General features: G+C 50.4%; 1 protein-coding gene across 1 annotated transcript; it reads right to left on the bottom strand.

Moving 5' to 3' along the window:
* Positions 1-892: 892 nt before the first annotated feature.
* Positions 893-10,951, bottom strand: SHH (sonic hedgehog signaling molecule). The gene is made up of 3 exons (XM_009898626.2): positions 10,210-10,951; positions 5,169-5,430; positions 893-1,645 (listed from the first exon to the last, which is right to left on the bottom strand). Exons 1-3 carry the CDS (start codon positions 10,516-10,518, stop codon positions 939-941), a joined length of 1,278 nt encoding a protein of 425 aa, XP_009896928.2. The 5' UTR covers positions 10,519-10,951; the 3' UTR covers positions 893-938.
* Between the last annotated feature and the right edge of the window lie 507 nt (positions 10,952-11,458).

Genomic DNA, 11,458 nt, shown 5'->3' with positions numbered 1-11,458 from the left:
TCAGAAAACGAAATGTGATTCAGTTAAGTATTGATCTCTCAAAAAAATCTAATTTACAGTTCTGTGTATAAAAATATAATTTACGGACCCACCCCACCCCCCCACGAAGTTTGTCTTCTATTTTTCTTCTTTTTTTTTTTTGTCTTTTTCTCCTTCCCCCCCCCAACTCCCCCTTCCCCCCCCCCCCACCCCCCCCCACCCCTTGCCCTGTGTCTGCTTGCTTGTATTTTAGACTCGGTGAAATGAAGGAGCAATGCAATGGAGAGATGGGAACGTACAGAATTTTGCTTTCTGAAAGTCAGGACACACGTGACATGTAGAAAAATAGACTCTGCGCGGTTTTGCTTGGCCTCACAAAATAATTTCCCCCCCTCCCCTTCCTCACCCCTTCACACACATCCCCCCCCCCCCCCCCCCCCCCCCCCCCCCCCCCCCTTGTGAGTACAGTTCACATGATAATAAATTATCAAAGAAACTATTTAAGGCTCTTGAAGGTCCAGTTTCATATCCTTTAAAACATCTATTCAAAATACCGAAGAAATAAATATCCAGAAGAGGAGGAAAATAAACAACCAACAACGAACAAAACAGCGAAACAAAAGAACAAATAAAAATATATATATATATATTTATAAACTAAACAGAACAGAACTTCCCGGGGTCTTTGTTTCCCTTAAAGTCTACTTTGGACTGTCCTACTTAATTATTATTATTTTATTATTATTATTATTATTTTAAAGTCTTATCCGTGCTCTCTTTTAAAAATATGTAATTTTTTTTCTCCTTTTTTTTTCTTTTGAGTTTTTCTTTTTTTCTTTTCTTTTCTTTTCTTTTTCTTTCTCCTTTTTTTTTTTTCCAAATCCTTTCTCTCTCTCTCTTTCTGTGTCTCTGTCTTTCCCTCAGAGGCTGGCGGGTGGCCAGGGAGGTGTGGGACGCTCTCAGCTGGATGGTCCCACCATGCCCAGCGGGTGCAAAGAGTCACTATCCAGCACCCAGCTGCCGATGCGGTAGAGGAGGCGAGAGTACCAGTGGATGCCGTGGGTGGTGGGGGCACCCACCAGAGCCCCTCCGCTGGAGGGGCAGAGGGTGGCCAGCAAGCCCTGGAGCAGGCGGAAGGGAGCAAATGCCCAGTGTGCCCAGCTGTGCTCCTCGATGACAGCGTAGCAAGAGGCCAGCACCCGGTTGATGAGGATGGTGCCCTGGGCGGTGAGTGGGGCGTAGGCCCCCGAAGCTTCCTCCCGCAGCGACACACTGTGCACAGCTGCTGGCAAGAGCTGCTGCCCACCCTCGCCCAACACGTAGACCCTTTGGCCCGGCCGTACACGGCTGGCGAAGAGCGCCCGGCTGCTGGGGGTCCCTGGCTGCGACTGGTTGTGCTGGGGAGCCACGAAGAGGAGGTGGGCAGCCGTCAGCAGCAGCTGGGCCCGAGGTTGCTGTGTCTCGATGACATAGAAGAGCTTGTGGGAGCCATCCTCCCGGTCGAGGAAGGCGAGGAAGTCACTGTAGAGCAGCTTGCCCTCTGTGTCAGCCACCAACACCCGGTCCCCAGGGCTCAGGTCCTTCACCAGCTTCGTGCCACCTTGCTCCAGGTGCACTATGGCTGTGCCAGGGAAGCAGCCCCCTGATTTGGCTGCCACTGAGTTTTCTGTGTAAGGAGAGAGGCACAATGGGGTTAGAGGAGACACCTTCTGGGCCAGGATGTTGGGCCACGAGGGGACACATCACTTCCCCAGCCACCCCAATCCACCCAAGAGGCAAAGGTGCAGGATGCAGCCTCTGTGCCCTCTGAAGTTCCTCAATCCTTATCTACAGATGTGCTGTATTTGCACTCAGTGAGTCAAGAGAGAGTCCACCCACTTCCTGACAGAATTGAGCTGGTTCATCTCCCTCTGGGTTAAGAATTACAGAGGTGGTTTTTCTCATTAAGGAAATGCATTGAGAAAGCTGTTCCAGAAGAAATCTCTTCTGGAAGAGCTTCCCACTTGGCTACTGTTTGGCCTGCAGTGACACTTGATGGCAGATATCTCTCAGGCTTTCAAAGACAAGCAGTTTTGCTGACATAAGGTTTCTCCTCTAGGCAAGTGTCCACACTTGCCGTGCCCAGGGTCTCCACACAGCTCTTAAGGAGCCCATCTATGGCAACAAACAGAAGAGAACAAGAGGAGGCTTTGCCCCAGGAAGCCAAAGAATTTACACAAGGAGCCCAGATTTCCCAGGACACTCCCTATCACCCTGTACATGACCCCTTGCTGTCCTCAGCATTCACTCCCCTCCTGCTCAATATGGCAACTGAGGCATGCCACCCCTGCAGCTGCCCTGTCATCCCCAGCACTCTGTTTCACCATTCTTCCCCACTAAAAAAATCATCTTCTTTGCCTCTACCACACCACTGGTAGGAGGATGCTGTTCTCTGTCCCAGAGCATGCGGTCCTTGGGCAGCCCCAGGCCTGTGCCAGACCCAAGCACGTCTCTCACCTCCTCCATCTTATGAAGTTACTCAGAGTTACTAAATGCTGTCTCTAATCACTGCTGCATTCCAGTGCTACCAAGAGGAACAATCACAGGTTTAAAGAAAGCAGAAATAGTGATGGGACTGTAAGTCATTCTTGCAAATCCCTTTCTGGAAGCTCAGCCATGAGTAGGTCGGGGGGAGAGGACCTCTGCCTAATTCCAGCCTGGTCTCTGACTCAGCCATGGGACTCTGCAGCATTCCTAAAGGCTCTGCTTTTCTATGCATTAGGTAGTAGCCCACTGTATGTTATAGTGGCAAGTATCTTTACTACAGCTGTTGACATGCTTCCCCTGGTTTGTCCCAGTTACTCTCCACAACAGTTCAGAGTCTTGGTGATGTATCTCCTAAAGGTAGTCATATTTTATATATTTATACTGAAGCTCTTGTGATTTAAATAAATCCTTGGAGTGTCTTTTAATGACTTTCTCAGGAAGGACAGGAAGGGTGAAAATTAGACCATTATTGATTTGCTAACAACTTTATCACTTCTCCTTCAGAAACGAAGCAGCGAGATCTCCGAGGCCTCTTCAGGGAGGACATGGCAACAAACAAGTTATGTGCTTTATGTGGAGCCCTCCACTAGCAAACTACACCTTCCTACAAGCAGGCGGTAAAGGTCTGGCTAGAGCTTTGTTTGCATATTCAGGGACTTGATGAATAGATCTAGTAGTGTAGCAGCTCTACAAACATGCCAGTGAATTGGCAGAGGTGTGAAAATCTGCTTCTTTGAGCAGTGCTTGTTTGGGTTCTCTAATTAAAATCCAATAAAGGATCAGCATTGTCATTCTGATTCATGTAATAAATGCAGACACTCTTGGAAGAGAGGACACTTCCATTTTTTTCCCAGCTTCTTCCCCCCCTTGTCTCCCTCTCCCTATTTGTTCAGGTGCAGAAACCCTATGTGCCAATTCACACACATACTCTCCAAAAAACCCAGGACCTTCCAAGCACTATTTGCACAGCAGAGCCACTTTTCCAAGGCACTCAAGATCTGTATTTGAATTTTAAATGTAGAAGCTTGCTCTAAATACTTGGTGTAGAGCATTATCAATGTCCCTTTTACCACCCCTGCCTCTCCCTCCTCTGTCCTGGTGACAATAATTCAGGCTTTGGGAGGAACTCTTCTTTGCATTCCAGTCTCTGGGATCATACTTTTTGCAAACAGAGATCTAGATAAAGAATCTTCCTGCCTGGCATTATGGGGTTTAATCTTCTCATAAGATGCTCTGTCATGAAACGAGGTTTGGACAGTTTAAAATCAGCCTGAGAGGGTGGAATTCAAGCCTGCTCCCTTGCAGCCTGCATGGTACAGTCACACGACCCTGCCTGACACCCTCTAAATATTGCCCCCAATTCCGTGTGTGCCGAATCTCAATGAGCAGCTTGGGTCTGCCCTCTGCTATGAAATACCCGTGGGGGTGGATTAGGGGGTGCGCTTCGGCTAAGGTCATTGCACACCACAATCAGACACCTCGTGCTGTAAAGCACATCTTCACCGCTGAAAGGGACCTTTCTTATCACCACACAGCTGACAGCTTTGGAGGGCCTCCTTTTGCCTGGAACGGACTGGGGAGCTGAACAAAAGCAGTAGCAGGCTCTCGGGACAAAGCCCACATGGGCCAGGAGAGGTTCTACCTCGGCTCAGGCCCTGGGGAGCTTCGGGCTGGAGTGGGGGGGATGAGCCCCTCTTGCAGGCAGGCATGGTGAAGCCAGATCGGTTTTCCTGACATGGGGCTGCTGATTTTGAAGCAAACGGCTATATTTAAAGAAAGCCCATTGTTTTCTTTTGCAATCAGGTGTTTCTTGACACTTACAGAGGGCTGCTGGGCTAGAAGATACTGTTAAAAAGCGCTTTAGCTGCCATGCAGCTGGGTGGAGGGAGGTGGCAGGGCGGGCTGGCACTTGCCAACTGTTTTGGTCCTTCCCCCCGAAAAGTGTCAAATGTCAAGAAAATGAACTCGAAGAGTCGAAGATTTCTTGCGAGCTGTTCCCGGGTTGGGACAGCGTGTGGCGTTGTAAGCACAGGGGAAGGAAAAAATTACATGTATGTGTATGCCTAGCTGGGAATTTCATAGCGGCTACCGCTGAAGGAGGCAGGGGACCACTTTTCTTATTTATTTTCCTGGCCGTCTCCCACTCGGAGATTAGCGATCGCGAGTAGGGCGTGCAGCCAGGGGAGACGGCCACTAGTGTTTGTGTTGAACACGCTCCTTGGATGGAGAAAGCAGCAAATCCCACGGGGGGAGGAGAAAGGTGTGTGACTGCTGCGCAAATCACCCAAACAAAAACGCTGTCAAAAAGAGCTGCAGCTGGCTGGGATGATTATTATTATTATTATTATTATTATTATTATTATTATTATTATTATTATTATTATTATTATTATTATTATTATTATTATTATTACTATTTTCCCCCCTTGCCTTCCTTTCCCTCACCCTTGCGCCTGTAGGTTCACTAAGAGGCGGAGATGGGGTAGGCTGCTCTCTGCACCCCCAAGAAGCCCTGACGGGGAGCACGGGGCACCCTGCGAGGATGGAGAGGAGGGAGCTCGGGCGGCACCGGGCAGAGAGAGGAAGGCTCTGGGCTGCTAAGCCGTGACCCAGGGGTCTCCTTCCCAACCCCGACGTGTCCCTGGGCAGGCTGGCCGCCTCACCTGCTTTGACGGAGCAATGAATGTGCGCCTTGGACTCGTAGTAGACCCAGTCAAAGCCCGCCTCCACGGCCAGGCGGGCCAGCATGCCGTACTTGCTGCGGTCCCTGTCCGAAGTGGTGATGTCCACGGCTCGGCCCTCGTAGTGCAGAGACTCCTCGGAGTGGTGGCCGTCCTCGTCCCAGCCCTCTGTCACCCGCAGTTTCACCCCGGGCCACTGATTCATCACCGAGATCGCCAGAGCGTTCAGCTTATCCTTGCAGCGCTGCAGAGATACGGGCACACGGGGAGGAGTGCATTGTGGGGGAGTGCTGCAGCCAGGGACAGACGCCCCCCTTCATCATCCTACCCTCCCTTCCCCAGTTAAATCGGCATCAGGATCCCTTCCACCCCCCAAAAAAAACCTAAACAAAACCAAACCATCAAAACCCCAACCAAGGCCACAAAACAAACAGCACCCCCAAAACAGCAAACTGCTCCACAGGACGAGCAGAGCCAGGGCTGAGCATTCTGTCCCCTTGCTGCCAGGGAGGGACGGGGAGGCAGGTGAGGAAGAAGGGAGCGAAACTTGGGGACACAGGAGGAAGAGGAGATAAACACCACGAAGACCCGCGGGGACACCACCTCCTCCCTCGGCACCTGCAGCAAGGACAGGGGGAACCCCGGCCCCATCCGTGGCTCTGAGGTGTGAGTGTGTCACTTCAAAACCACCTGCACAGAGCAAATTCCTGCAGCTAAGTGCCCTGTCCCCTTCCCAAGAGCAAAGTTTCTGCCGAGAACAAACACTCGCCGTGTAGCTCGGAGTCATAGATTCCCCTTCGGAATGTCTCTCGGGGTCTTTTCAGCTTAATTCTGTGTTGAAAGGGGTCTCAATACATGTTAACAGCCTTTATGTGCTGGAGGGAGGAGTGGGTTGTTTTTTCTCTCCCTTCGCCCATCACTCATTAGAACCCTCAAAGCAGCATGGGCTGGGAGCATTCACTCCGCTTCAAACATACATCGGCACTCGCCTACAAAGCCCAGCAAATCCAGACAATAATATAGCTCTTAGTGGGAAGATGAAAAGCAAGGGAGGGCCGAGGAGGGAAGTTAAGCGAAGCAGAGATGCTATGCAAGGAGAGAACCCTTGTGTGAAATAAAGCATTTCCAAATCCTGGGAGAAGCCATCACCCTCCAGAGCCACAGGCCTTCCTTGGAGCTGAACCGGGCCCCACAGCCCCGGGGGCCTGTGAGAATCAAGCAGGACAGGGGCGAGGGAAGGAGGGATGCAGGGGTGAAATTGGGGGGAACTCCAAATGAAACCCTGAAAGTTTGATGAGACGATTTCTATCTTAGCCAAGGGGGGAGCAGACATGCCAGCAATAGGGTAAAGGGACTTGGCAGCCCCCAGAAACTGGAAATCAGCACCAAAAGCATCAAAAATAGCCTCACTGAAGGTATGGAGTTAGAAACAAGTTGTCAACTTTTCCTCCCTTTTTTTGAGAGGAAAATAACTCATGGATACACACAATGTGGCTTGCCTGATGCAAGTATTGATGTGGATTAAAGCTGCAGCAGGATGCATCTGGCTTGACTGAGATGCTTGGCCTTCTGCAGGACCATTCTCCTCAGCATGCTCCCAGTACTGCCAGTAGCAGACCACAAAGTCTGCTTTCACAGCCCCCAGAAAGGCACTACCCTGACGATGCTACTTCCAGGGACATAACAAGGTTGCTCAACAAGAAAGATTCTATGTGTCTATCAACAGCCATAAAAAGCAATTCCAGTAATGTGCAGGTCCCTGAGAGATACAAAATGCAATCGTGAGCTCACTTTGGCCTACTGACTGCTTCATGGAAAGAGTCGGGCGTTTGGGTTTCAGTACCGTACCCAGCAGCACAGCCCAGCAGCACAAGGAAGCTGAGTTTGATTATTTTTCTTTTCCCCTCTCTGCCTCGCACACCTGGGAGGATGGACATGCTCCTCCACTGATTTAGGGGGGTAAAGGGGGAAGGATCAGACATTGTAGCTACTAATAAGGCAACAGCCCTGTGTGACACAGTGATAGCAGGAGTGCGGATAGGTTGGCAGTGGTGTGGGTAGGGATGTGGGCAGCGGTGAAGGCAGTGGCAGGGTGTTCCTGACGATCTGGCCCTGTCAGCACCAGCTCCCAGCTTCAGGCGAAATAAAGAAGAAACGACCTCCTAAAGGACTTTCCTCCCTTTTATACTGCCTGAGCTGGATTGTCAGAGTCAAAAGCCGTGAAGCACAGACTATTTATTAATTCATTGGGTCGTGTGCCACAAATCAAGCCCAATTCTGTTCAGCCACCGTGAAGCTCAGCAGGGCTGCCTCCACTAACGCTTTGTGTGGAGGCAAAGTTGTTCAACAAGCCCTCTCCTGCCAGCTCCTAATCTCTTCACAAATGAATTGCTTGAAGGAAACACTTAACAGGTACCTGTCAGTGTAAACAACCTGGTGGGCTTCCTAAATGCCAAGTTGATCTCTAAATTCCTCACATCACGCACCGGTTGTGTGCCTGCATTACACGAGATTGCTATTTTATTTCATACAAATTCCAACTTTATCGTACTGACCTGGCCTCCTTATCTCTCCCCTGAATCCAGCCAATGGCTGAGGTGGGGGGGAGGGAGGGGAGGAAGGGAGAGCCTTCAGCAAACTACTGTTGTCACCTGCAAAGTTGAGAACCTGACTTACCCACCTCTGTTTGCGTTTCCCCCCCTCCCCTTTCTGGAGTTAATATTAACTAGCGGCTAATGCATTCGGCAACTATTCTGCAAAGTTTAACAGTTCTATTCAAGGAAGATCTCTCCATGGTTGAAGGGTTCGCCAAGCAGGGGTTTAAAGGCTGGGATTTAACAAGAGGAAGGAAAGAGGGAAAGAGTGAAAAGCAAGGCAGCGAGCCCGGCAGCAGCACGGCACCTCGGGGCGCTGCAGCCCCGGCCGTGCTGGGGAGAAAGTGCGCAAGGGCAGCCTCTCCTCCCCCTCCTCTGCCTCTGCCTCGCCGAGGGGTGTCGGAGCCCGGCTCTATCTCCAACGTTGCTCCACTCTTTGCCTTGGGTACCCGAAGCTGCGGCCTCTCTGTCGCCCTGCCCTCATCCCATCTCTCCTCTTTGTGTCTAAGGCACAAGAATAAGCAATGAAGTGGGGGTGGTGTGTATGTGTTTAAAAAAAAAAATAGTATTTGTTTTCGTTTCGTTCGTCTGAGGGAAGTTGACAGAAGGTCAGGAGTTCACATGCTGCCGGCTAATGCAGGGAGAGCGGTCAGCCGCTTAGCCGGTGCAGCGTGCCCCGAGAGAGCGGCGGGGCCGGGGTGAGAGCGCCCGCTGTTCCCGGCCCGTATCCCCCAGCCCGCAGCCCACCTCTCCTCACACAGGCTGCCGGCTTCCCCCCACGCCCCGCTCCGCCGCGCACACGCACCGGCGCAGCCGCGCAGAGAGAGATGCGCCGTGCCCCGGCGGGAGCCCGTCTCCCGCGGAGCCGCTGCCGCCGCCGCCGCTGCCGCCGGGCTGCGGAGGAAAGGGTGAAACCCGAGCCGCCGCGATCGATACGCGAGGGGAGTAAGTGGAGCTGAAAATGCGAGAGATGCGGCTGCCTCGCCGCACGCACCGGAGGCAGCTAGGGCGGAGGACCGCGGGTGCGCAGAAGGGCGCGGACCTCGCTGCATCCGAACAGAAGGGACCGGCACCGGCTCCGGCTCCGCTCCGCACCCTTGTGCGGGGCAGCGGTAGGCGGCGGGCGGGCAGAGGCGCGCCGCCGCGCTCCGAGGTACGGTGCGATTTAAGGTGGTCGGGAGGAGATGGTGGCGGCCGCCGGCCCCTCGCCCCGAGAGACCCGGCAAACGTGCGGAAAATCAGGCCGAGGAACGGGGAGAGTTTGGGAAATTCCACCCCCACCCCCCTTCCCCGCGTCCACTCCCCGCCTAGTCCTTCCAGGCGAGTCCTGTTCTAGCACTGAAGGTGGGGCTTAAATGTATTAATATTAAAAAAGCGCTGTTGACCTATATTTGGAGGAAACCCATTTCCAGTGACTAGATTGCATGTAGTTTCAGAAACTCCGGGATTGACAAGAGCAATTGACTTCACCGAGCTCTCTGCTGAGCATGATAATAATTACGAGGTGACTATCGGAGAGGTTCACTCTCCTTCTACCTCTTTTTCTTTTCTTTTTAGTCCTTCCTTCCCACCCCCCACCCCCCCCCCCCCCCGAATATGGTTCCGCAATCTGATTCCACCCGAGATCTAATATTTACCCAGTTGTAAACCTTGTGCCATCAGATTTTTTGAAACAGAAGGTGATGCAATGACGATAAGTTGCAAGTCCCTTCCCTATGGAAGTACCAGTGCATTAGTGGCGAGCATCCTTAAAGAAATATCAATATATTTACGCTCTGATAGGCACAATTGCAAATGATGGTATTGCAATACGAGCTATATAATACGGAATCAGGAGAGGAATTGTCGATCCGGCTTCAGCTGCCTTTTGTGAGTGCACGACTGCATGCCTTCTAAATTTAGAATATGATCGCGAGGGAAATAATAATAACAATAATAATAATGAAGAGTAAAATGAAATGAAGCAGGAAAAATAAAAGAGATTAATTAAATAAAATATATATTAAAAAAATCAAGTCAGCAGGCGTAGCAGCCGAGGACTGCGTTTGTAATAATGAGTGAGTGGCCTGGCGGTCACTATACACTTGGGGTCCTCTGAGCTGTATGCAATTCGTTTGATCAAAGTGCATCCTTGGGGACAAATGCAAACAGCAATCTCTAACCAAGTTACAGGGAACGCCATGGCACGGTATTAACTGTAAGTATCACACAGATTCCCCCTCCAAATATCTAGATAGCTCCAGCGCCTGCTAACTTGTCTGAATAGATGGCATTTACATTCAATGGGGGAAACTAGCAGAGTTTGGAGGGGCGGGGGGAGGAGGGGGAGAGGGAAAGGGGGGACTTTCAAAAATACTAAGACAGATGCGTCCTTTAGGATTGCTCAGAGAGGTTAACAAACACAAAAACAGGTATCTCTGTGGCTCTACCTGAGTCATCAGTCTGTCAGCTCCCGTGTTCTCTTCATCCTTAAAAATAATGTCAGGGTTGTAATTTGGGGTTAGTTCTTTAAATCTCTCGGAGTTTCTTGTGATCTTCCCTTCATATCTTCCACTGGCCCCTAGGGTCTTCTCTGCCACATTGGGAATAAACTGCTTATAGGCTAAAGGGGTCAGCTTTTTGGGGTGTCTCCTTTTTCCAATGCCCCTGCCTGGTCCACAAGTCAGCCCAGAGGAGACTAAAAGAGCGCAGATGAAGCCCACCAAGAGAATTCTTGTCAACAGCAGCATTTCGTCCATTGAATCCAATTACTTCAAAGCTCTCTGTGCCTATCCCTGGCTGTCTCTCTAGAGCTCTCTCTCTTCCTATGTCCTTGTCTGCTTTCTGAATCGTATACTATCCACCGATCCCTAGCAAGACAGGTGCTGGAATGGCAGGCTTTAGGTCGCTGATAACGGAACACATCGGAGTTTGGTCGGGAGACAGCAAGCGAGAGACAAAAAAAGGGTCTGATTTTAATGGTAGCAAAGCAAGACGCTTGTGAGAGGAGTCTGCCTTTAGTTCTATATTATAGCTGCCAGGGCCGAGAGCTGATTGGCCAAGGCGAGACAAGCTTGTCTTCTGATGTTTTAACCCTCAAAAAGGCAACAAATTCTTGAAAGATTTTTTTTTTCCTTTTACCTGAAGGGCTTGGAGCTGAGAGGGGTGGAGATCGCGCTTTCTTGGGATAACATCAATTACACACTGTTTCTTTTTTCTTCTTTTTTTTTTTTCCTTTCCCCTTTTCTTTCTTTCTTTTTTTTTTTTCCCTTTTTTTTTTTTTTTAATAAACTTTCTTGGCAGAATGGTACATTTGTCAGCAAGAGGAACAGATGCCTCTATGAGAAAAAAAATAAATAAGATTAGCAGGCTGCCTCAGTGCAAGTCAAGTTTCTAAGGGCAGTTGCGGTTAAATAAAATGCCGAATTATCGGGGAGCCGTGCAAATAGAAACCTATTGGGGAAATATTAACGCCCGGGGGGAGGGGAGGGAGTGTGATGATGCCATTTAAGAGCGCACCCACCTAAGAGCTTTGTAACAGGTTTCTTCCCCCTGAAAAAGGCGATTGCTGTCCCTCCTAGAGACACACATTTTCAAACACACTTGCCTTTTAGCTGGTAAATGACTACTTTAAAGGCAGAAAGAAGTAAGTTTGATGAGAGGCGGCAGTTACATGAAGTTGGCATGTTTGACTTGCAT

Source organism: Dryobates pubescens, chromosome 21 (genome assembly GCF_014839835.1).
Source record: "Dryobates pubescens isolate bDryPub1 chromosome 21, bDryPub1.pri, whole genome shotgun sequence".
Taxonomy (NCBI): Eukaryota; Metazoa; Chordata; class Aves; order Piciformes; family Picidae; genus Dryobates; species Dryobates pubescens.
The sequence above is the reverse complement of the archived record's forward strand: the minus strand, read 5'-3'. Positions and strand labels throughout refer to the sequence as shown.